The following is a 27,094-nucleotide window of genomic DNA, read 5'->3' on the forward strand; positions in this document are numbered from 1 at the left end:
TCTAAAATTATTGCCAAAATGCCTCTAAAAATACCTAAAGATTCAGTTTAAAAAGTAATAAATCTATTTCTCTTAAAAATGTCACAAGACTCTTCCTTTTTTGTCCCCCCTTCTTTTTAACTAGCGATCTTTGCTCATTACACTAATATAGGCGCGTTACAGACCACCTGAAAGCGGCGGTCTGCCGGCGCCGCCAGTTGCTCCGTGAGGGAGCCGCAGCTTCCGTACTGTGCAGCTCCCTCGCGGATAAAAAGAAGACTGAAAATGGTGCTTCTTTCTGCACCCCGGAAGTGGCACCGCAAGTGCCCAATGGTGCACCACAGTGTCACTTCCGCAGCGCGACGTGCGGATGCTATGCATTTGCTGCGCAACGTGTGGACACTATGCATCCGCTACGTCAAAATGGTGGCACCCGTGTGAAACAGGCGCAGCCATTTTGTACATACCCAGTACGTACAAAGCATGCCCTTTCCTAACCCTAGTATGTCCTAGGGACGTACTTTACACCCATCTGGAACGGGCCATAGTATTATTGGGCTCATCTAGACTTGTGGCTTGTGCAAATTTTTATTATACCATTCAGTGTCATATCCTCACTCTGGACATTACAGTCGGCTTTTGTATCCAGGGATTCTGCATCCATGGATTCCAACATTTATGGCTTGAAAATATTTTCTTTAAAATCCATAAAGCCAGCCTTGATTTTGCCATTTTATATAAGGAAACCATTTCACTACCCCATTGTCTACAATGGGACTTGAGCATCCATGTATTTTGTTATCCACAGCAGGGTCCTGGATACCAAACCCCAGTAGATACCAAAGGTCCACTGTACTTCGGAAGTGTATCTCCTCCTGTCCTTGTTATCAAGATCAAGTAACTCATTGCTGGTAACTATGTTCCTTGATCCTTTCAGCACTTGAGATCTGCACATGTTCAAGTGTAACTCTCAGGATGCCCAGCCACTGTGGCTGATGGCGGGTGCTGAGGATGATAGCAATTGTAATCCATCACTCTAGAGGGCACCATGCAGTTAGGGAAGAATGGCACAGAACATGGTATTTCAGGCTTTGTTTTCTTTATTTCCATGGCAACAAAATTCAATTATTTCTCTCACCCTGAAGTCTGAGGACTGAGCCCATTTTCCAACCTCCCCCTTTCTTCTTAGCCATTCAGAAAAACAAAACAAACCTTTCCACAAGCTGAAGACCATTTGGCATTTTCAGGCTTCCCCATCGTCTGATGGTGATGTAATGGCCAAGGCCCACGATGACTGGCTGCAGGCAAACTGGTCATGTTTTGTCCACACATGGTCCAGTAGTCGGCTTACAAGGCAGTCATACTGAAGCTGAAGCTGTCCTTACAAAAGACAGCTCAAGGAAAAGCATTCAGGGCCAAACAAAGGGCCAGCTAAGCGTGAAAAACAAGAGAAACTTGGCATTCACAGCAGAGTGGCAGTTTCCAACTCTTTTACTAATGAGTAGCAACTGGGTGTGTCATATAGCAATAGCAGGCCATGATTTGTTTCTTTCACTGGAGACATACTTAGTGATATGTTTTAGGGACTGGCTGTGGCAGCATTCTAAAGAACACACACGTTCATTCAAAAAGCCTAGCACTATCAGATGGATCCCAAGAGGTTTGAACAGAAGAGTGGAGGAAACGGATAGTGCCACAAGTTCCACAAATGTGCTTGCGTGAGATTTGCACAAGAGTTCATACAATGTTGGCAATGGATGTATCCACACTGTGGAATTAATGCAGTTTGACACCACTTTGACTATCATGGCACCATCCTTTGGAATCTTCGGATTTGTTGTCTGTCAGAGAGCTCTGGTGCCTCACCAAACTATAAATCTCAGGATCCTACTGGATAGAATCATGGCAGTTAAAGTGATGCAAAACTGCTTTAATTCCGGAATGTAGATACACCCTATGATGGGCACAGTTCCATGCAAGTGCATGAAGTAAGCATACATAGCTGGACTGAGTTTGCTTTTCTTGTGCAATCCTCTAACACAGGAGCACATGTGGTTTTCATGGTCCCAGTGTTGCCCCAGGACTTCCTTTACAAATGTTTTAAAAGCCATTTTTTTCTGAGGGCTGTGGGGAGCAATGTTGCCAAATTTGGGGCTCTGTTTGACCATAGGAGGTCCCCCCCCCAAAAAAAAATGGAATTGTGTAATGTGAGGTATAAAAAAGTCGTTCTGTGAGCAGAAGCACTTTCCCCCCCAAAAAGGTACCACCCAGATCCAGTGGCAATAAATATAAAGTCACAATAGCCATGCAGTCAGTCTATCCATCCATCCATCCACCCTCCTTTCTTCCTTCCCTCCCTCCCTCCCTTGATTTATTGAGACACAGGCTCCCAATCATACAGACTGCTTTATAACTGATTCCGAACCATTGTCTTACACTAGCTCTGCAAATATCTTTTTTTAAAAAATTTCAGTGTTAGTGTAAGAAATAGAACTTCTGGAAAAATACATGGATAACAAGGTGAAACTGTGGAGAAATGCTTTTCATGCTTGATGGGGAAGCGTAAATGAGTTCCAGTTAGCATTACTGTTGGGGCAAACCTATTTTCCTTTCCTCACAAAACTGAGGTCCCATGCCTTGGGACCACCATTCCCATGTCAGCAGTCTTGTTCAGAATGGCTCCATACAGAGGGAGAGGGCAATGACAGTGGCCCCATTCTCACTGGCTTATAAAGCGGATCAAGACTTGGATTCTGGGAGCATCGTTCCGATTTGAGTGCACATTTGATCCTCATTACACCAATGTCATTCCCACTGGAATTTGGATCTGATCCCCATGTAATCGATGTTTCCAGGGAAAACTCAAATCGGGGGGGTCGAACCCAGGTTAATTTGACTGCACCTTTCTGGAGGTTTTTCTTGCACCTTCGGTGTCCGATCTGGGACAAATGAATGGGTATGACAAGGGTGTCCAATTCAGGAACTTGGGGATGGGAGGAGCAGTGCTCAAGGGGCTGGCCTGGGGGTGTCACCCACTTTTTTCTCTTTCCTGCATTACCAGCACCATTCCCCCCCCCCCCATTCGCATAGCCTTTCCCCAGGTGGAGTGGGAAGCAGGGTAAAAGAATTGCATGTGTAGACAAGTTTATTTTTTTAAAAAAAAAATTAAGCTTTCGATCGCCTAGGCGCTTTGTCAGGTGTCCAAACATAGCAAATTGCTACATTGACCTCCAAATACGGTAAACACATTATGCCCCCCTGCAACCTCCCCCTGCTCCACATTCATATCTCGACGTGTGAGGGGAGCCATTCAACACCATTTTTAACAATTTTTTCCTTTTTTTACATGCCTGCGCAATCGCCCCCCAGACAGCCCAGGGAGCAATGGGGGAGGCAAAGGGACTTGGGGGGATGGAGGCTCCTTCTCCCTTTCCCAGCGGGGTGCTCTGGAAGACACACAGGACAGCTATGGGAGGCAAAGGGACTTGGGGGGATGGAGGCTCCTTCTCCCTTTCCCAGAGGGGCTCTGGGAAGACACAAACAGCTTGGAGGCAAAGGGACTTGGGGGATGGATGCTCCTTCTCCCTTTCCCGAGAGGCTCTGGGAGACACCGGACAGCTTGGGAGGCAAGGGACTTGGGGGTGATGGAGGTCTTCCTTCTCCCTTTCCCAGAGAGGCTCTGGGAAGACACAGGACAGCTTGGGAGGCAAAGGGACTTGGGGGGTGGAGGCTCCTTCTCCTTTCCCAGAGGGGCTTGGGAAGACACAAGACAGCTTGGGAGGGCAAGGGACTTGGGGGGATGGAGGCTCCTTCTCCCTTTCCCCGAGGGGCTCTGGGGAAGACACAGGACAGCTTGGGAGGCAAAGGACTTGGGGGAGGGGGATGGAGGCTCCTTCTCCCTTTCCCAGAGGGGCTCTGGGAAGACGCAAGACAGCTTGGGAGGCAAAGGGACTTGGGGGATGGAGGCTCCCTTCTCCTTTCCCAGAGGGCTCTGGGAAGACACAAGACAGCTTGGGAGGCAAAGGGGACTTGGGGGGATGGAGGCTCCTTCTCCGCTTTCCAGAGGGCTCTTTGGGCGCCACAGACAGCTTGGGAGGCAAAGCAAAGGGACTTGGGGGGATGGAGGTCCTTCTCCCTTTCCCCAGAGGGCTCTGGGGTAGACACAAGGACAGCTTGGGAGGCAAATGAGGCCTTGGGGGGCTGGAGGCTCTCCTTTTCTCAGAGAGGCTCTGGGAAGAAACAGGACAGCTTGGGAGGCAAAGGGACTTGGAGGGGATGGAGGCTCCTTCTCCTTTTCTCAGAGAGGCTCTGGGAAGACACAGAACAGCTTGGGAGGCAAAGGGACTTGGGGGGGGGGGTGAAGGCTCCTTCTCCCTTTCCCAGAGGGGAAAAACGCCTAAGCAATTGATTGACTGCTTTAAAAAAAAACAGGACATTATCCGTTGTAATTTGAAGCTGACTTTTTTGCTCTCTGTTCCCATTGCCCTTCCAGAACCTCTTTTTTAAAAAACAGCTGTCAATCACGTGCCTAGGTGCTTGATGTCACTGTGACGTCAAGCGCCTAGGCGCTTGTTTGACAGCTGCTTTTTTAAAAAAGAGGTTCCGGAAGGGAAATGGGAACAGAGAGCAAAAAAGTCCGCTTCAAATTACAACGGAGAAAATTTCAATAGGAACGAGAAAAAACCACAAGTCCGTTTGCACCCTTTCTTAATGGGAACGAGGGACCAGATTCGAATATGTAAAAAAGAACCGAATCAGAATTGCAGCGAAATACGTCACTTTATATGGCCAGTGAGAATGGGGACATGTATGAGGCCTGAATGTGTCATCTTACTTGTTCAACTCCCTGTCTGTATACCTTTGACAGACTGCAGATGTCAGGCCAAAAAAAAAAAAAATACTGCCATTTTTCTAGACCTTCAGTTCACCCTAACATTCCTTCACTGTATTTCTTTATTGCTCTGCTGTTTAAAAAACTGTTGGAAATTATTATATATTTGATCTGTTTTTGTTATTGTTATTGATGATGATGATGATAATGATGATTATGATGCTTTACATTTTAATATTGCGATTTGTTTTTTTCTAAAGCTTGTTTTAAACATGCTACAAAATGTAAAGCACTGTCAACATCAAGAAGTGAGCTATCTATATTTAAAATAAGTAAACCTTTTAGTATAGCCTGGATTTTCCCTTACAGACTTGAACAGCTACCATTGACACCAATGAGAAGTGCTACACTTGGAAATATCATAGCATGAAACCTGTCCCTTGTACCTAATACTCTGATGGGAGGGGGTTCTCTTGGAATAAACACCATACATCTCAATACACAGATCATTTTGGTCTTACAAATACATGACCTCTAGAACCTAAATGTAATTAGCTAAAATAACTAGTTGTACATAATTTGATTGTTTCCCTATTCACTAAGGTACAAATATATTACACTGACACTGTAACTTAGCTGAGGATCACTTCATTCCTATTATAGTTTTATTTAACTTTTAGTTACTTTCATAGTTTATATGGCTCAGATGTTGGCCTCAATACTGTACCTCATGCTCTGCTGTGGATAGTGAGATACAGGTAGATGCAGGGAAGCATATTTTGTACAACAGACCAGAGGCTTAAAATATTCCAATTTTTATAATGAGCTCAAGTAACTATTTTATAGTTACTTTGAAAAACTAGGACATTCAAAAACTATATGGTAACTACTACCTTTGGGACCCTTGGAGCTGTAACTGCAGTGGATTACATTTTAAAATAATTTTCCAATCTCTGATCTTTGCTATACTCTTTGCAACACCTCTGAGTATGCAAACACATTGTCGGTATGAGATGAACATTCAAACAGGAGAAAGAAGTTCTTTTCTTTTATATCCAAAATTACAATTCAGTCCACAAGCTTATCAGTCCTTTTAAACTAAGCTTTAACCAAAGAGTGCATTCTCTGTCATTTCAGCACTGCAAAGAATGAGAAGAATAGAACTAATGTAGCAAACAGAAAATATGCACAGAGAATAGCTCAATGTGATTCTTAAGCTTACCAAGTTGTTCCTATAGTATAAAGCAGATGCAACAATTTCCCAAAGAAAACAATAATTGAGCTCTGCTGCTTTTGTGTTTTTGTTGATAACAGCTAAACAACAACAGGGAGCAATGAGATATGATTGTGGAAGTTTTTTATCTGCAGATTATAATTACTTTCTCTTAGCGTGTCTTCTGGGCTTATAGTGTTGTACCCTGTCGCACCAGAGGAAACACAAGAAGTTTTTTGTGCCTGCAGACCATTGTTTAAAGGCCAGAAGGGTGCCTTTGAGCTTGGTATTTAATGTTGCCTTGTGGCTCATTGACTGAGGATTATTTTAGAAAAGACAATCAATCATTCTGCTAAGGCTGCATTTGGAAGGGGTCAAGAAGGGGAGGCCATATATAGAAAAGTGCACAGTATCTGGAGGTGAAATCCATTGTGCATGTGGACGAAGAGCTGGAGTCACACCACATCCTAAATGTGGCCCTCTCAAATGGTGAAGTGCTCCTTATGGCCACATAAAGTGCCGAATTTTCCAGATGATATTTGCTACCTATAAAAGAAAATCCTGCGATGAAAGCCGATTACCTCATCTCTGGCACACAGAAGAGAGTGATCCATCTAATTTCTCTTCCTTACAAATTGCCAGAGAGGTTACTACAGTTCAGGCAGGCTCATTAAGGGCAGTGCCAAACACTGCGAGAATGGATGGATGGATGGGGGATTCAATTAAAAAAAAAAAAACAGTCTGAAAAGCTATTCTGCACAATCCAGTTGTTACTAAGCTCCTGCTGAACAAAGCCCTATATTGTTTGAGCCATGATTTCTCCCAGGGTGGGAAAAAAGCCTTGAAATGATGTGCCAAAATATATTTTACAAGGAATATTGTACACTGTATGACCTAATGACCCACGGCTCAGTCTCCTATAGCTGTACCAGAGAAGAAAAGCATGAATATTTCCTTGTTAAAAGTGAGAGGAGGGGAGGTATTCTAACATTTGAAACAGCTCCACTTCCCTCTTCCCAAATTTTGTGTTTTGAGGGGGGGAAAGAAAGCACTAAAATTTACATTTCTTTTTTCTCCATTCTGCTATAAGGTCCAAAATGAGGTCAACGTGCCTTTGGAAATGACAGATCATTCTAGGCATTAATTACATTAAAAAGCATGGCCTAAAGAAGCACAAATAAATCAAATGCAGGGAGCCTAGTGAATGATCTTTTGAGCAATACAGGCAAGACCCCAAACTTGTGGGATCTATTTTACTGTTTACTAGAACTCCAAGGTCCATCAACTGGGCTCAAGTTGAAAACACAGGTGGAAACCTGCACTTAAGAATTACGAAACAAATTCCCTCTAAGTACCTGCTCAGCTCAGGAATTTGTTTCTGTCCCAGAACAGAGTTTATAGTTCTTGCACATGAAAATCCATTTTTAATTTTCATGCAAGCCTTCAGTAGCCTGTTTTAGGCAGGGGCATGCTTGTGCAGACCCTTTTTGCTTTTAAACAGTTGCTTTTAAACAGTTGAGTGCTAGATCCCTTACCAATCGACAAAAACTCCCAAGAACTCCCAGCACATCCCATTCAACCTTCTATTCAACCTACCACTGTAGCATTACTACAGCCAAGTGGATGTAGACCTGGACAGTGTTACAATGGGAAAGCCATGTCAGTCTTTGAGAGCAGGATATAAGTGCAAAAACTTCACCTAATTACTTTTATAGAATCATAGAATCATAGATTAGGAAGAGACCACAAGGGCCATCCAGTCCAACTCCCTGACATGCAGGAACTCACTATCAAAGCAACCCAAGAGATGGCCATCCAGCCTCTGTTTAAAAACCTCCAAAGGAGGAGACTCCATCATTCTCCAAGGGAGTGTGTTCTACTGTCAAACAGCTCTTCCTGCCAGGAACTTCTTCCTGAAGTTGAGGTGGACTCTCTTTTCCTGTAGTTTGAATCCATTGCTCCAGGTCCTATTCTCTGGAGCAGCAAAAAACAAGCTTGCTCCATCCTCAATATGACATCCCTTCAGATATTCAAAGGAGACTCCACCACACTCCGAGGGAATGTGTTCCACTGTTCAACAGCTCTTTAACCAGTTCCCACTGAGATTGTTTCATGGGAACAATTTTTAAAGTCCTTATAGGTTGGTGAAGATATTCATCCTAACAAGTTTACATTTTCTCAGGTATATATGAATATCACCACAAAGATGGTGAAGCTGTAACTAATAAATAGTTGCAGCTATGTAACCAATGACTTCGTACATCACTAATAAGAAGGAATTGTAACAAATTTCCCCAATTGTCTAATTTGCTAAAATAGTATCCTCCCCCCACCCACAAACATTGTTGTAGACACAACTGCACTTTCTTCTACAAAATGCTTTAAAATTTTCAATATATTTTGTTTGTTGTGGCTTTTTCCTCTCTCCTTTCTAGTAAAGCCACCTTCATTTTCTTAAGAGCAAAAATTATGATTTCTTAATATGAATAACAAAAAAGAGTCAAGCAATTTGCTTTGGTTTATCCAAAACCATACATTTTAACACTGGTGAGTTTCAACTGGCTTTCAGCACTTGGATTTGGCACTTGAAACCTGACAACGTATCAGTTACAGGGCAGAATGCAAGTTATTTAACTGCATCTAATTCTTATGCTCTGTAAGAACTTGGAAAGGAATCAGAAGTTATAAAGATACTATAAAAAGTACTGTGAACCAGAGAAACATAGTTTAAAACATTTCTGGAATATTAGAAGACATTCAAGCATGCCTACCATTTTTAAAATGATTTGATTCGTGTCTATTAAAAATCCACTTTGCTCCTTATGTGATATATTTGTACATTTGTTGTTAACAAATGTTTTTGTGGTTTTTTTTAAGAAATATGAAAATGCATCTTCAATGACATATAAAGAGAAACAGGTTTGGAACAAGTGTGAGCAGTCAGTGGAACACTCTTCTATTCTATTGTGTGATATGCTCCACCTCTGCTAAGCTAGCAAATTGCAGCCAAGAGGCCTCAAGAAACCATAGCAACTATCTAGTGACAATCCTGAGCAGTTTTTGTTCAGCAATAGAACAGCCATTAATCACATCAGTTTCTGCCAATGCAATTTTAGATTCTTTTACCATTTTTCAGCTAAAAATTGTGCCTAAACATTTGCACATATGCAAGTAGCATATTACTATTACTTTGAGGAAAGATTGTAGATTTTGAATTTGATGACATAAAGGCTATGGGACTCCCACTCTGCCATAAATGCTTAATCTGGATATGGAAGGCTGACCCCACTGCCCACATTTAATTTAGAATTTGGAACATATATCTAAGTGTAGCTGAAAATGTTGCACCACTGATTTTCTAAGCCAAGAAAAGTCTACTTTCAAATTTCATTTAATTCATTGTTGCACTATGTTCAGTACAATTTATTGTATCTGTCAATCTGTCAACCTGTGTCCATCCAGAGCAGAGTAGTACTTTATGCATAAAGGCATCTTCAAGGACTTAAATAAAAGAGACGTGTATATCCCTTTATATATGAAGAACTTTTTTCCAGTGAAGGAAATAAGCCCTCTAGTTTGGTGAAGCAGTGTGTGGATCATGCCAGAGTGCCTTTGTTCATTCCAGTCCATCTCCCTCCAAGTCTGATCACCTGCATAACCTGGATGTAGCAGCTAAAAAGCCAATGTGATTCTAGGCTGCCGCAACATAAATAATGTCTAGACTGGGGAAAGTAATAGTGCCACTCTATTCTGCTTTGGTCAGGCCTCACCTGGAATATTGTGTCCAATTCTGGGCCCCACAATTCAAAAAGGATGTTGACAAGCTGGAGCATGTCCACAGGAGGGTGGCCAAAATGGTAAAAGGCCTGGAAACCGTACCCTATGAGGAGCAACCTAGGAATCTGGGTGTGTTTAGCCTGAAGAAGTAAAGGTTAAGAGGTGATATGACAGCCCTGTTTAAATATCTGAAGGGATGTCATATTGAAAATGAAGCAAGCTTGTTTTCTGCTGCTCTGGAGACTAGGGGTCATTCAGACATTGTTGATTTTTTTTAGCACTACTGTGCAAATCATCCCACTCACACATTCTGGGTTTGTTTTTCACACTATGGAACCACACCAATGTGCATCTCTGCAAGTTTAGTTGCTCATACATGCAAACATTCAAATAAAGATGGAGTTGACAATACAAATGCATTTGGAACACGTTCAAGGCATGCAGTGTTTTATCTTGGCTCTATTAGGGTCTGTTCACATTGGTTATTCACACTACAAATGATGCAGAATTTCTTAAAAACTTGGGGAAAAACTCAAGATTGATTATCCCAGATTAATTGTGTTGGGTTTTTTTTTTGGCCCCCCCCCCCCCAATCATGTGCATTCATGACACGTGTGAACAATGGTGAGTCAACCCAGATTCATCCTGGATTATTTTCACAATGTCAATAATCCCTAGGACACAGAGCAATGGTCACAAACTACAGGGAAAAAAATTTCACCTAAACATTAGGAAGAACTTTCTGATAGTAAGAGCTGTTCAACAGTCGAACACACTCCCTCAGAGTGTGACGTATTCCCATTTGCAGGTTTTTAAACAGAGTCTGGATGGCCATCCATTATGAGTGCTTTGATTGTGTATTTCTGCAAGGTAAGGGGATGGATTGCACGGCTCTTGTGGTCTCTTCCAACTCTTATGTTTCTATGCTTGCTAGTGCCACCTACAATCTGCAGTCTCCACCTGAGGATTGAGTTGAATTGAAGACCTTGTGGCTATAACATCTGAGCTCCCTTCCTTGTCCTCCTGCCCTCTAATAGTTATACCACCTAGCCCGAGGAAGGGCTTTTGAGAACTGAGAAAGTTGTACACAATTGTGGCCTTTTAGCTGTTCCTAATAAAAGTAGTGCCAGTTGTTGATTTCTCTATTTGTTGTCTCTTTGTAAAGACTGTCCTAGGATACTGATGTTCATGTATTACCAGAGAAAGCTTAATTTTTCCAAAATCAATGTGTATTAATCCATTGGTACAGCAGGGAATGAAGAATTTCAATGTAATTTTTTCTATGGTGACACTCAATTCTAGAAGTTTCAGCACTATGTAAAGACTTTATGTGAAAAACTAAAATGAAAAAAGAAAAAAGAATCATCCCAACTTTTCACAACACGTAGCTCTTTACTCATAGGCTTCTCTGGTTTTCAAATGTTCACCAACTGTATCTCGTACACCTTTACTCATATTGTCATTTTCCAATATTTGGCAACTGCTTTGGATCATGTTATAACTTACATTGGGCATACAAATGTTTTAAAAAAAGTGACTTCATAAATAAGTCGAACTGAATATCTTTATGCAAAGGGATCTACAACACTTTGAGGCAACTGGAAATGAATCGGGCTGAAGAGGAAGAGCCTGCCCCCCCTCCTTCCAACTGTCATCTTGGGAGAGAATGAATAGGCTGGCACAGCTCCATCAGGGCTAGCCTGAAGATAAGGCTCCCCTCCATAACTGTCATCCTTTGGCCTGGGGGGAGTGAATAGCCTGGCCCAGCTACATCAGGGCAACCTAATAGAGGGCTCCTCCCTCACATAACTGTCATCCTTCGGCCAGGGAGGGAGTGAATGATGCTGGCCCAGCTCCACCAGGTTAACCTGAAGAGGAAGAGCCCTCCCCTCCCCTTACAACTGTCACTTTCCGGCCTGGGGGGAGCGAAAGGACAGGCCCAATGCCATCGGGCCTGAAAGGAAGAGCCCTCCCTTCCTCCTTGCAACTGTCATCTTCCGGCCGGGAGGGAGCAAAAGGACAGGCCAATGCCATTGGGCCTGAAGAGGAAAGCCCTCCCCTCCCTCCTTCCAACTGTCACATCTTCTGGCCTGGGAGTAGGGTTGCCATATCCCGATGGTGGGCGGGACTTTCCCTTTTTTGGGTGGGGCTGCACGGTCCCGCCCCGGTTTGGCCCCGCCCCCGGGATTTCACCCGCCATGGGCTGAGGGGAGTATCCCTCCCTGCCTTAGCCCTGCCCCCCATCGCCACAGCAGTGAGGGCGGGGCAAAGGCCGGGAGGAAAAGCCTCCCTGGGAGTATTCCCCTCCTGCTTAGCCCCGCCCCCGTCGGCCACAGCAGCGAGGGCGGGGCGAAGGCTGGGAGGAAAAGCCCTCCCTGGGAGGAGTATTCCCTCCCTGCCTTAGCCCCGCCCCCGTCGCCACAGCAGCAGGGGGGGCCCAGGCGTGGGAAAGCCTCCCTGGAGGAGTATTCCCTCCCCGCCTTAGCCCCGCCCTCGTCGCCACAGCAGCGAGGGGGGGCCCAGGTCCGGGGCTCCTATTCAAATGTAGGACACAAAAAAATTGTGTCCTACATTGAAAATGTTGTCCTACATTTGTCCCAGTTTGGAGGTCCGGACCTATGGCAACCCTACCTGGGAGGGATGAAAAAGGACGGCCCAATGGGCCCTGAAGAGGAAGAGCCCTTCCTCCCTCCTTCTACTAACTGTCATCTTCTGGCCTGGGAGGAGATGAAAGGACAGGCCCAACGCCATTGGCCCAGCCTCGATTAAGAAAAAGAGCCCTCCCTCCAGTCCATCGCCTTGGTCCCAGCCCACAAAGAATGCTGGACCTCATCCCCTCCCCTCCACCATTCCCTCTCCTTTTGTGTGGTGTCTTTTTTGATTGTAAGCCTGAGGGCAGGGAAACATCTATTATCCCCTCTGTTGTGAACCACCCGGATTCCCAGTGATTGGGTGGAATATAAATTTTTAAAAATCCTATAGAAGTTGCCAGCAGATCTTTCATAAACTTCAGCCTACTTCCTCAGATGCATTTGGTGGAATAGAAAGCCCAGAGAGAAACCTATATGGCAGCCTATGTGTGAGAATGTCCACAGGAATTCAAAATGTTGTGGGTGTAGAGAAGAGGTAGAAAGTTCAGTTTTAAACTATGGTCATTGGGGGACAAGGCAAGGATGTTGCCTAAAACCAAGGTTAGTAGATAACCACATGAATTTGGGAAATGAATGGAAGCACCTAAACTGAGCTCTACAGGCTAATGGTTATTCCAGCTCGGACATCAGAAGATCTGTCAGATCCAGAAAAAACCACAGGGATGGAAAAAAACAACCAGCCAAAGAGAAGGTATTTTTACCATATATCAAAGGACTCACAGACAGAATAGAGAAAATGATTAGGAAACACAACCTCCAAATGATCTACAGACTGACTAAGAAAATCCAGCAAATGCTTTGCTCAGCAAAGGACAGAAGAGACCCTCTCACGGCCACAGGAGTTTACCGCATACCATGCAGCTGTGGACAAGTCTTCATAGGGACCATCAAACGCAGTGTTCTAATGCGAATCAAGGAACATGAGACACACTGCAGACTGGGTTATCCAGAAAAGTCAGCAGTAGCAGAACATGTTATAAACCAACCTGAACACAAAATGCTATTCAAAAACACTGAAATTCTAAACCATGCCAGCACCTATCAGATCAGAATGCACAGGGAAGCCATTAAAATCCACAAACACCTGGACAACTTCAACAGGAAAGAAGAAACCCTTAAAGTAAACAAAGTCTGGCTACCAGTCCTGAAAAACACCCAAATGCCATTGAAAACCACCCGGGGTGAGGGGTTTTCCCAGCAGACAATGGGTCACTAATTAGACACCCTGAGGCCTTGCCATTCAACAACAGACCAACACACAGATTAACATGTAGATCACTTCCTTTCAACCCAGAGTCACACAGTATATATACCCCACTCACTTCCATGCCAGCATTCTGTGATGAAGCCACTTATGTAGGCAAAACGTCAGGAATACATTCTTCTAGAACACGGCCACATAGCTCAAAACCCCCCACAAAAAACTATGGATGCCAGCCATGAAAGCTTTCGGCTTCACCTTTGCATACTGATTTCCTAGACTAATACAGCTATGTCTTTGAATTCTACCACCATGGGACACATTATCTTTAGCATCTACAAACATAATTTAATATCAAGAAAATCCTGCCTTTTTTATTTCAGATTGCTAGATTTGCATTACTATTTCAGTTTGACAGAAGTTTCATTCTCTTGACTACAATAGTAGGAATTTTAATTTCTTCTCTTTGCTTTCTTAACTTATTACCAGAAATGGAATTAATTTTGTTTGAGTAAAAATGTAAATATTACAAAGTGTACCTTCATAAGAATTTTACTTTAGTTTCCAGTAAATGAAAGCATTCTGGGTGTATGAAGTGATTTGAATCTTAACAACACAGAAGGAATGCAACAGTCTGCTTAAAGAATGTTCTGATTCACTGCATTCTTATATGACTATTTGAAGGATTTAGTGAAAGCATAGTCCTACAAGTCCTGGTGGCAAATTAAATCTATATCCATATTACAACTATGCAAGTGGTATAATTACCCTGGCACTGTAAGTAGCCACACTTCCTCAGCATTAATAACTGTTCAGCTTGGTACCATTATTCCAAGCTGATTTACTGTTCAGCTTGGAACCAATTGTTGCTGTATGACAGTGGTCTGCAAGCATGTGTTCCCACATAGCTATGGGTACTTAGGATGTATGAATATTTAGGAATCTGCTTTATTCTGAGTCATAATCCTATGAAATTAGGGTTACAAGATGAAACAAGGCTCTATCTCTTTAATGATTGAGTTGAAGAGAGAGTTCCAACAGGTCTTGCCTTGCCCCTTATTCCACCTGGCAACCCTAGACCTAATTGTCTTAATTTACAAGAAAGTGGATTTCATTGTATATTAGAAGAAATGTCTCAGTAGTGACTGTTCAACAATGGAAGCACTTCACTAGAGTTGGATTTGGACTCTCCTCTACTCTTCAAGGGAAAGTTGGATAACCATTTGGGAACACTAGCTCTGGAGTTCATACAGTGAGCAGATCTGGACAGCCTACAAGACTCCATCTTATTCTGTGATCATATGGGTTGCATTTAATGTTGTACAACAGATTTCTACTAAAACAAGAGTTTCATTTCCCCTTCTCATCCTGCAGCTAGTTCTAAATCCCAGATTTTATTTGGACTGCCCCATAGTCTCCAGAGCATATTTGGGAAAACACAGGGAGATGCATGAGAGGAGGAATATGATTTGCCAGTGGTCTCTTTTCCCCTACAAAAAGGACATGATTGGACATAGCCCCATGAAAGTGTACTCCAAAACACAGGGCAGCATATCTTGCAGTACTACAGTTGGTATACAAAAGATTTTCTGATAGAACAATGTTTTGAGAAGTAATAATAAAAATAAAAATAAATAATTGGTAAAGAACAAAAGGAAGAGATAGATCACACTGGCACACTACCTTTATTTCAATCTCTGTTGTTGGTTCAAATGTTGTTTTTTTGAATTTCCTCCACAAATCTATGTGTAGCTTCTTTTATAAATACCCAGTAATTTGCCCTAAAGTCGCCTTTAGATTATGGAACTGTCATATTAAGGAGCAGTAAAATATATGAATGAAGCAGATGTATTTAACATGAACAGGATTTATTTGTAACTTTACAAAAGATTGTGCAAGTTCCTGAGATGGAAATGATCAACAAATTCCATGAAAAGAAAAGCAATTTAGGATTAAAACTCTAAAAGTAGTTTGTTGAGAGTGTGCAACTAATCAGCAACAGGGCCTAAGAGAATTTGTAATATAACATTATATACAGATGAAAATATGAAGCATCACACAACATACTAGAAGAAATTTAAGTCATGTAAAGGTCATTTATCAAAATAAATATGTTTGGAGGTAGGGGGAGAGAGAGGTAAATAATTATTTCATGACAACAAGTACTCATAGGTATTCTTGACCAAAATTTTAAGACAAGAAAAACACAGCTCAGTCTCTGAAGTTTGTGGATCTGGCGCCTTCACTCATCTGAATGCAGTGTATGTGTGTACACATGTGTGAAAACACAAATGTTTCAGTGATCACTTGAACCACACTATAAGAACACACAGCAATTTTTCTAACTGCCTGAATTACAGTTACTGATGTTTAGCAACAACAAAAAATAAGTTCCCTTGGAAAGAAACAACAAGCATCTGTTTTCATTTTCCAGCATCACCAGCAATACATACAGTGATCTGTTTCTTCTTACAGTGTTTCATTTGCTTATTTTTAGCTCATTAATTTGACATCACAACATAAGGAATGACCAAAATATTATTTGGGACTTTTGTTTAGGTCTTACTCATTGGACTTAATAAATTATTATGTATCACATAAAAAATTAATGCTGTGCCTGCATGTTACTCCTTTTGCACAGAGAGTTCAGGCTTCTAAGATCTTTCTGTTGAAATCAAGAGTTATGTCATACATCTAAAATGGGAAACTGTCATGTCATCTTATTATGCTAAACAGGATCAGTCTGAATGTAACAAGAGGGCAGTGGTCTACATATAGCACAAAAAATCACCAAAGCTGGCACAAGAAGGGGAAAAGAGTAGCAATGGAAAGCATGAAGACACAACACTTGGTCTCAGCCTAATAAATCCAAGTTTACTGGCTATATCTGAAATGGGTTTAGAGCACACCACTCCTTAGAGTAAATATTGCCTGTTTTCCATGTTGCGATCTGCCTTTAATGTTCAATGCAATCTGTATAGGAAGAAAAGTCTAGATATTTGATTGCACATAGTTGACTAATCCTACAATGTTTTTCACAAAACAAACGCGGATCATCGTAACTCACAAAATAATAGGTGTAATATTTTTGGAATAATTTGCTGTGTGGTACACTCAGTTTATTTGTCATTTCATAAAGGCTTTCTGGCATTAAGTTCTCCATTCCATAAGCTTTGGTCATGACATATTCAAGCTTCCATACTGATTCGTTTTTCATGTTGGCTTCTGTGAGGTTCAAATAGAACTGCCAAATATCCTAGAATTAAAAAGAAACAAAGAGTGTACAACTGAATCTCTGCTTCATTAAATTTCTAGAGCGATGTATTGATTAAGAGACCATTACTGCCTATTATTCACAAGTGAAGAGAAGGGTCATGTCCCACCACAAGATGTGGATTCATTAATCAGCTCAGTTTTGTCATACTGTAAAACTGGGGGTAAATGGAAGGATAAAAGGGGGGGGGGGGAACCCTCTATACTCATGAACATAAGACAAGCAATATAAAGATAATTCACACCAATGTGTCCAGGGCTGTGTGGATGTAAATGCAGTTCTGGGCACAGAACAGCTTCATGAGAATCAACCTTTGAAAAAGGAAAACAAGTTTCAAATAGTTCAGTGCTGTCAGCCTTTTTCCTAAGACTAGAAGAATAGATTGCTTACCTGTAACTGTAGTTCTCTGCGTGATCATCTGTGAATTCACTTATTTCCCAGATGGAGCTATCTACATCTATGCAGTGTATCATTGAGAACCTTCTAGAGCTGTTATGTAAACATTGTTATGGTATCCCTGCGCACTCCCTGCACACCTGACTAGCATGCCTCCACCTAAACTCAGTTCTATGGGTGCTTAAGCAGTAGCCAGGGGGCGAAGGAGAGGCAAGACATGATGAGGGGAGGATGGGTGGGTTTGTGTCTGTTCACAAATGACTACTCAAAGAGCTACAGTTACAGGTTTGCTACCTGTCCTCCTCCTTCATGGACTCTGTGACTCACACAAATGGCAGGTTAACAAACTACTCACCACAGGAGGTGGGAGTGTCTTGCAAGACAAGAAAATAGCATGGCTTTCAAATGACCAGACTTCAGTCCTGGTTAAAGGTTGTGACCACATATCCACTCTGCAAACATTCCCCCAAAAAATATCCCTCAGAAAGGTAGAAGACATGGCCATGGCTGCACATGCAAGCCAGAGGGTCTTGCTTCACAAATTCAGAGGCTAAATGAATTGTAGGAACAAAAACTTCAAGAAGTCCTGGGAAGAGACTGGCAGACCTTTCTTCGAGGGGTAGTATCACAAAAAAGGTCTCTGGAACCTGTGGAAGGTTGGAACCCTATCTACATTAAACACTAGTGTCTCCTGAGCATCAAGACAATGGAGGGTGCTTTTCAGGTCCAAGGTAAGGTTCTGCACCAATGCAGGTAATACAATATCCTGATTCGTGTGAAAAGCTGTTTTCACAAGCTGTTGCTTTTGAGTCATCTGCAAAGGTAATTCCATGAACAGTAAATTGTAATAAACCATGTGAAATATTACTCACACATGAGTGACTGAGTCCAAAATTCTGTTTTTGGCAGAAAGGAAATGTTCTGCTTTTGGCAGAAAGGAAATGTCAGGTCTGATGGCACTCAGATTCATAATGGTACCAGTGGCATGATGAGATTGTGAACAAGGACTATGGGATCTTGATGGAAATCACCCCAGTCTTGGGAGCTGCCAGATTCCAATCTGGACACTGAGCAATGATATCAAAAAGGTGACACAAGAGGAAGAAGATCCTCCTCTGTCAGAGAAGATAGCCCCTCGTGCAATCCATAGGTGATGGTCTCTGCCGCACCCTTGCAGAGAATTCAACTGAACTGACAGTGAACAGTCTTCTCACACCGGCTCATGCTCTGGAGATTTGACTTGGAGGGATGAATGCCTGGACTCAATGCACACTGCAAAAGGCTCCTGTTCCTGAACTGACTCCACCAAAAGAAGCTTGTTCAGGTCCTCAGGATGGTGACTGTTGACTCTGACGCCAGGTTCCTTCAGCATCCCTTGCCCTCTTTTTTTTTCTTAGTATTTCTTCTCAGCCTACTAATCCAGCCATTCACAACTTGAAAACATTTTTTTAAAAAAAAATCCAAAAAGCAAACCCTGTTTTTGTCATTTTATATGAAGGACAAAATTTTACTACCCCACTGTATATAAAGAGACTTGACCATCTATGGATTTTGGTATCCATGGAGGTTCCTGGAGCCAAACCACAGCGGATACCAAGGACCCACTTTACTGGGGAGCTGGCTTCAGCCACTTCTCTCAAAACAGAATTTTGGACTCAGTCACTCATGTGTGAGTAATATTTCACATGGTTTATTACAATATAGTGTTCATGGAATTACCTTTGCAGATGATTCAAAAGCAACAGCTTGTGAAAAAATGCTAAATTCCAGGTAGGATTAAGCCATATACTGTTTATGTTCCTAGCTAATTTCTGTTCTCTTCGTGTTTTCAATAAGACTCAGTGCTATTGTACTTTTAAAGCTGAGAACAGTATGGGCAGGGTCTACATGCCTTAGAGGGGTTCTCCTCTCATGTGACTTCTTATTTTCCTCAGATTGGCTGGGCACATCCTGCTCTGCATTCTCTTCTTTTTTAAAAAAATAATGAGTGTTAAGGGGTAGACTTCATTAACACTATGGCTAAATACTGTGTGCCCCCTTTATCACCTTCTAAAAAGTTGCCAACAAGCACATCCTTCAGGCTGATTTGAAGTTTATTGTTTTCAGTCTAGCTTATGAATTCTTTTGTCCAACTGTGTTAAACACATGTCAATGTATGAACAGGAACAGAAACCATCTCGAACACCTCTTCTCACATAATTGCCCAACACTGTCTTTTCTTCTTTTACCACAGAAACACTGCTTGACAAACAGAGGCATAAAGGACAATGGGAAAACCAGATGCATCTGAGGAAGGAGACTTTAGTCTACAAAAACTCATGCTGCCAAAGTCTTTCTTTCAGTGAATCTCAAAGGTGCTATAAGATCTATCTGATTCTACAGACTAACACAGCTATATCTTTGAATTCTACCATTATGGAAAGCACCTAATTTAAATTTAAATACTAAAAATGATATGAAAATTGGAAACATATACAGATTAAACGGTGGCAATTTCTCCCCCTCCCCTCTTAACATCTTATTTCTATTCATCAGATAGATTCAGTTCACTCTGTGTAAATTACAGAACAAGGAGGAATTACAGTGACTTGGGAAATGATTACATATATTCAGGAAAGGCTATATATTTGGGTTTTTCCTGCTTCTGCATACACCACAAAAAGTGGTGTTAGCTGCTGAAATTCACACAATATGATTATGTGCAATTTGGACTTACGAGTAGATTATAGGAAGGAGGATCATATTGATACAGTCTCACTCCAGGGTTGTTGGTATCTGCTTCCCAAAAATCTTTCACTGGTGTCACAGCAGGTGCTACAAACAAGGAATTTACAGGTTTTCCTGAACAATTAAAAAAAAAAAAGGGGGGGGGGGGAGAAAACCATACAATTTTGGATTAAGAAGATGAATGTAGTGAAGATCTTGAATTTGTGAAGGTGGTATTTAGGTTTGCTGTGGAGAGCTGCACCCTTGGGGTGGCTCTAGAATGAATTAGAAATACTTAGATGGAAGATTTTAGATTTAAATAATTTACAGTTTTCTTTTAAAGCAAAAACTGAGAAGAACAATGTACAAACTGGAAAGCTGAATGCTATCTTATCCCAACATTGTGCAAAATGTAATTATAAATATGTTTCTTCCCCCACCTTGACCCTCAGTCTCTGCCCCAGACTTAATTAACTTTGAAGCAGCAGGGTGTCCAGAACAGAGGCACAATAATGATGCAGGAAGCACACAGGAAAGCCGAGTATGTTGGGCTAGTATGAGAACATTGCCCTTGACACATTATACAATAGGAACAGGCCAGTGTAATTGTCTGTTGTCACTGAAAATATAAGAAGGAAAGACTTCAGATGTGTGCAGGGAAGTCAACACTATTTTCATTGTTCAAGTGCAAAACTTATACACAGCTTTTCGAGGCTCCGTGAAAATATAAAGCACAAGCTTCTTGGAAGTATCATTCAGTAGAGTTGTCAACTGAATAGTTAATTGGAAAAATACCAAATATATTATACAGTGGGCATTTTAAAGAATCTGGTAAGCATTCATTTACTATTATTAGCTACCCTTACACTTTTAACCACCTGTTTGTTTGCACAGAATGGCTGATCAGTATTATGTGACTGGTATTCTTTAACTAAGCCATTCAAAACATAATTATACTAGGTTTCTGCTTTAATTATTGTTTGTGGTTACACTCATTTAATGTGTTTATATTAAAATATTTTAAGAACACAATATTAAACATGCAACAAGGAGCTAGAAAATGATTAGCGATTTCCTTACTATACTTTATCCAATGTATGGAAAAGGGTGGTTCAAATGTGTTAAAGATTTAATTTATCCCTATGAGGTAATAAGTGATCACTACAGTATAAGAATAAATGAAGTGTATCATGTATTTGTTTATAACATTCTGAACCCCAATATTGACTTTTACGCAACAATAAAATCCTACATGGCATCAGAATCCAACTATCCTCACAGCACCAAACGTTTCTGATATTTAACCCATGAGATCATTTAAGAAAGTAATTCCTCACAAATGTTACCCTTTTCATCCAGAAGAATCATGATGCTGTCTCTGTGAGTGTGTCCAAAAAACTGTCCAGCAATAACATTGCTGTGCTTCCGAAAAATTTCTATCAGCCTCTCATTATAGTGTTTCCTTATGTAAGTAGTATTTCGAATATATGGCAGATAGCCTACTGGCACATGTCCAATAACGTACACCTAGGGGATCAGGATATAAGCATCATAAAAGGCATTTTTACTCAGTTAAAAACATTAGGTTACTGAGTGGCCAAAGCTCTGAATGGAGAGATGTTACTCCCAGGTGGAAATAACCCTGCACATCTCCTACAGGACTCACCTTGCACCTTCAGTGGCCTCTCCACACAGACATTTAATGGTTGTTAGAAGGGGGGAGGAGTGTCTAGCTATATGCCTTTAGCTGTACTGATAACACAGTTCTCCCCAGAAGGTTCCAGACAATGCCTTCATTATTGTTCATGCTGCTTTTGGCACACAGCCAGATCTTTCCTGCCACCCACTGCTTTCCACTAGTCACAGTGGCCACGGAGGGTGGTCCCAGCATGGGACAGATGAGTTTTGATGGGTTTGGTTGTTGCAGAAAGAAAGTAGTGAATCTCCCCCCCCCCCCCTTTGAACAGCTAAAGGAAGATGTATGCCAGTATTATGCCAGCATATGTCATTAACAGTATGCTAGTAACTGTTGATACTGATTTAAAACAACTGCTTATAAAGTCATGTCTGCTTTCTAAATACAAATACTTTTTCAACTTTTTCTTTCTATTCAGAATTTAAACAGGCGTTTGATGCTTCAGTTTATTTCTTTGAAGAAAATAGATTAGAACTAAATATGCTGATTTTGTCCAATACTATTCAGAAGAGACCTACTTTCTAATTAATTACCTATTAATAGCTCAAAAAACTATTGCAAGATATCTGCTGTGTTGGTATTCGAAATTCTTTCTCCAAGATTTGTGGTAAGATTTGTCTTTAACAGCCCATCAGTTCTGAACACAGTTGATGTTTTTAGAAGCTGAATCAAAAGTCTTTGGCTGATGACTACTGTACTGACAACTAGAAGTCAAAGATGTCTGATCTGCCAGATTTTCAGCACTGTGTCCACAATTTGGGATCCACATGTGTATCCCTTATGCATGTGGATGTCTTTTTTCCAAGTGCTGCAGAGGTTAGTATTCTCTGTACAGCGCTGAAAGCCCCCCTCCTAAATTACTTCAAAGCTGCAGAGCTGCCTCATATAAGCATTCAGTCCTTCAATGGAGGTAGGCAGGATCAGAGAAACATCTAGCAATCCCCTCCTCCAAGCCAGATGAACAATGATTATAAAAACACTGGGACCTCAGGAGGACCCCACAAATCTCAGGCAGATGTAATCATTGTCTGGCTACTGGGGGAGATAGCCAAACGTCTTCTGTTCCTGCCTGCTCATGTTGAATCATGGAATCCTTGTGTGAATCAGCTTCAAGGCTTTAAAGTAAATCAGGAGGGGATGGCATATGGGCCAGTATAGCATAAGCTCCAGATCATTATGTTAGACTGAGGTGATGTTGAATTGGGACCACTATCTGTTGTGGCAAACCAGAAGACCAGTTCAAGTTTGAAGCATGTATATCCCACCAGGTGCAGTAACTATAAAGCAGTGATTTCCAAAGTTGTGAGAGTATTTTAGGGCCTATAGTGCCAACCAGATGGCTATTACTTCAGCTTTTTCATTGCTTGACAAAAGCTACTCCAACTTCCCATCTGACATCACCACATCTATTCCTGGGACTTTAAGTTTGCACTTTGAATCTGTTGATGGCCCAAAAGACTGCCAAAAATTAATTTTATGTATGGATGATCATCTAGAGATATCTCTGTTACCCCAGAAGCAGGCAGCTGGATCATCAGATAGATATTTTGCATGGTTCTGTTGCACAGCAGTGGAAAGTGCAGGAAAACAACTTTTTTGTTCAGATATCCCACAATTAGCTTTGTTTACCCAAATAGTTGTTTTCATATCTTTTTTGTGCTTTTTTAGTCTGTAACCCCGCTTCGATCCACTGGGAGAGGCAGGGAAACATAAATTATTATTATTATTATTATTATTATTATTATTATTATTATTATATCATTACTGTTTCATCTGAATAATGCCTACCTTTTCCTTATTCTGTTGCGCTGTCTCTAGTACATGTTCCAGCCATTCAAACTGGTTTGCAGGATCTGTCATATTCCGAGTCACATTGTTGGGAGAATAGTATAAAACTGTGTTTAAACTTATTATCCTAAGAGGCTCAGTAGTTGTGTTGGGTTGAAATATCTGTGTATAAAAGCCACCTGTGGGGGAAAAGACAAAATTCATGCCTTGAGTTCTTAGATTAGTCAAAAGAAGGCAACTGAAATCATTAGGACTACTTCAGAGTAAAAATGAAGAGACTCACACTTTTTCAAAATTATCTTTTCTGTACAGATTGGGGTACAGACCTAAAATCTGAAAGACCTTATCTCCATATGTGAGCATGCCTGAGTTCTGAAATCTTATAGATGGCTTTCCTTCAGCTCCACTACCCTCATAGACACATTTGATGAGGATATAAGAGATTGATGAGGATACATAGCCTGCTTCCAGGATATGAGACATTCCTTTATAGGAAACTGTTACAGGGGCTTTCTATACTGGCATTTGGGACGTCCGGAGGAGGTCCCATTTAAAAAAGGGGCGTCTCTTATAGACGCCCCTGGGCCTAGTACGGACTCTGTCTGTACAAGATGGCGCCGGCCTTCTACATGGCCGGCACCATCTTTGCGTATCGGACGCTGAGCATCCGTACACGTCGCGTCCCTTGTGACGTAGCGAGTGCGCCCCTGGGCCTCGCTACATCGCAAACGCGACGGAAAAAGAAGCTCCATTTTGGAGCTTCTTTTTCGGTCCGTGTGGGAGTCGGGCCGTCTGAAGGCTCCGGATCCCCCGCGGACCTACCAGCGGCGACGGCAAAGTGGCGGATGTACCCTGCCACAGATTGCAAAATAAAGCTGCTTCGGGTCTCTTTGGAGTTATGCTGTTTAAATGATACATGCATCCTAAGAATCCGGAAGCTGCACCAAAGCTGCCCTCCAGTGCTTAGGAATGGAGTGTGGCTTTGGCGCGACCTCTGGACACGTAGGACCCATGCATCATTTAAATAGCATACCTCCAAAGAGACTCGAAGCAGCTTTATTTTGGCAGTCTGTAACAGGCCTAAGCTGGCCCATTCTCTGCTCTCCTAACAGAAAGAGAGCAGAGATTTTTGTTCTGACAGGTTTTTGGTCATGAATGGGCATTGCAGATGGGAGTTGAATTTCTTTTCCCTTTCCTGATATGATATTCAACAGATTTTAAATCTGTGTTTGGTTTTAATATGGTAGTTTAATTTCTTTTTAAGTGTTCTAAAACACTTAATAGCTGAATTTTATTTTACTTGTGCTTTAATTCACTGTGGGTCCAATAATGGAAGAAAGGTAGGATAATAAAGTCTCAAGTGACATGTGCTATTCATGCTGGATAGCAGTACTCTTTAAGAATTATATATAATGAGTACAATTTCAAGGGAAGGTTAAATGAGCACTAAAGGGCATTTAATAAAGGATAACTAATTCATCTTCCAAATTCAGGCAATCTGCAAATTTCTGATTTTTTTCTTTTCTTCTACTAGGCAAAATTATGTGAGCTACAAGATTTACTAGTCTGTTTTCTGTCCTTCCATTTTAGTTTGCAGATACATGCTTCAATTTACTCTGCAAGCTCGTAAAGGTTTACCACAGTTAGGAAATTTATTTGCCTGGCTTTTGTATAATCAGACTATGGTTCAAAGTTATCTCTAAAATGTAAAGTCAAACACTATTTTAATTATAATACTGATTATCTGTAGAGCACTTTTGGAATATTATTGTCCAGAAGTAACAGTGAAGAAGTAAATAGTCAAAGTATAAAAATAAATATTTTTGATTGCTTTAAAAAAGGAAGTCTATATTGTGTTTTAGTACAACCAGTTCCTGAAATAATTTCCATGCCAATACAATATGTATTTAATATAGCTAATTCTAATTAATGTTAGAAAATCTATTAACATAAACTGTAAACACTTTTGGGGAAAGGTCATGGCTGTAATCTAACACATATAAAAAATTCAACATCATGGGTGTTGCCAAAAAAATGTTGTACTTTGTCCCCAAACAGAATGAGCAGCCTTCTGGCAGTTCAACAGCCAATAGAATTCTGAAACCTTTTTGCCTCAGGAGAAGGATCCAGATTTCAAGCTTGTGTTTACCATGCCAATACAATATGTATTTAATATAGCTAATTTTAGTTAATGTTAGAAAATCTATTAAATGATCACTCTTACCTTTTCTGAGGGTACTGACAGCTTCATCAGTAAGCCAAGGTTTCCAGAAATTTGCTACAGCACTGTAAATTTCACTGGCAGACACAGGCAACTGATCCTTTAAATACAGACACCACATTAGATCTATGCCTTCAAATACAACTGATGTAATGTGGCTAAATACAATGTACAAAGATATAACTTAACAGATGCAATGTGATCTACAGTATAACTGATCAAATTTAAAATTGTGCTTTGCGAACTTAGTCATTTCCATTTTCCCAATCCACTAATCCAAGTTGTAACTTTAATTGGTAGTTCCAACTAAAGTAGACCCACTAAAGCAACAGGAACTTTCTTAAGTTAACACTTACAAAATTGAAAGATTGGCAGAGCAGCTACTTGCAAAGTCAGGTAGTTGCTACACCATTCTACCAATTTTGCGATTCATTTTAAAAAAAAAGTCTCCCCCCTCCTCCTCCTCCTCATGCCAGGCCCCAAGCCCTTGATCATCCTCCTCCTGCTGCTGCTTCCTTTCTCCTCCTCCTCCCTCCCGGCTGCCACCCTTGGCTCACCTGATCCAAGGGTGGCAGAGGCCTGAGTGGGATCCCCGGGGTTTCCCTCCCCGCAGTCACCCATGGATCCTTTTTCAGAAAGAATTGATTCTTATGTGGCACTCCCACTATTAGGAATCGCATCAGAATCGATTCTTCTTAAAAGAGCCTCTAAAAACCGGCTATCAAATTAACCTAGGTTTTTTTGTGTTTGCTCTGCGTTTTTCCCACTGGGATCAATCCAATGAGGATCAGAATAGATTTCCAGTGGGAACTAGGGGCATATAAACTGGATCAGGATTCGGAGCTTTTGGTAGTGGGAATGACCCCATAGAGCAGGGGTAGGCAACCTTTTGAGCCGGGGGCTGGGTTGCTGTCCCTCAGACAACTGGGGGGGTCGAACTCAAAATGGCGCCCAGAGCAGCGCGGAAGCTGCGGCGGGGGTAAGGTTGCCATAAGTCAGGACGTCCAAACGGGGGGAAATGTAGGACAACATTTTCAAATGTAGGACACTTTTTTTTAAAATTATTATTATTATTATTAACCTTTATTTATAAAGCGCTGTAAAGAATATTAAACATTAGAGAAAGACTGCGACGGAATGAGGACGGGGAGGAGCCGTCGTGATTAACACAGGTGCATTTTGAACTTGTCCTCTTGATATGTTTTGTGGAAGAATCATCTTCATGGGATTTTTTAGTTGCTAAGCTTCACTAAACATAGAGAAAGAGTTCGACGGACAGAGGACGGGGGAGGAGACGTCTGGATACATCAATTAATAGAAAATTAGCTTAACAGTTATTTCTGGATTGACTTCTGCTTCTA

At 41.4% G+C, this 27,094-nt stretch overlaps 1 protein-coding gene across 1 annotated transcript in view; it reads right to left on the reverse strand.

The window, feature by feature from the left end:
• Positions 1 to 15,503: 15,503 nt before the first annotated feature.
• Positions 15,504 to 27,094, reverse strand: part of SMPDL3A (sphingomyelin phosphodiesterase acid like 3A) — a 33,738-nt gene continuing 22,147 nt past the window's right edge. Inside the window, exons 4-8 of the mRNA XM_042480145.1 lie at positions 25,737 to 25,833; positions 23,513 to 23,691; positions 21,375 to 21,555; positions 20,039 to 20,163; positions 15,504 to 16,908 (exon numbers count right to left, since the gene is read on the reverse strand). Coding sequence (XP_042336079.1) covers positions 16,609 to 16,908; positions 20,039 to 20,163; positions 21,375 to 21,555; positions 23,513 to 23,691; positions 25,737 to 25,833 — 882 coding nt within the window. The 3' untranslated portion in view covers positions 15,504 to 16,608. The remainder of the gene's footprint in view (positions 16,909 to 20,038; positions 20,164 to 21,374; positions 21,556 to 23,512; positions 23,692 to 25,736; positions 25,834 to 27,094) is intronic.

The sequence above is a fragment of the Sceloporus undulatus genome, chromosome 1 (genome assembly GCF_019175285.1).
Source record: "Sceloporus undulatus isolate JIND9_A2432 ecotype Alabama chromosome 1, SceUnd_v1.1, whole genome shotgun sequence".
Taxonomy (NCBI): domain Eukaryota; kingdom Metazoa; phylum Chordata; class Lepidosauria; order Squamata; family Phrynosomatidae; genus Sceloporus; species Sceloporus undulatus.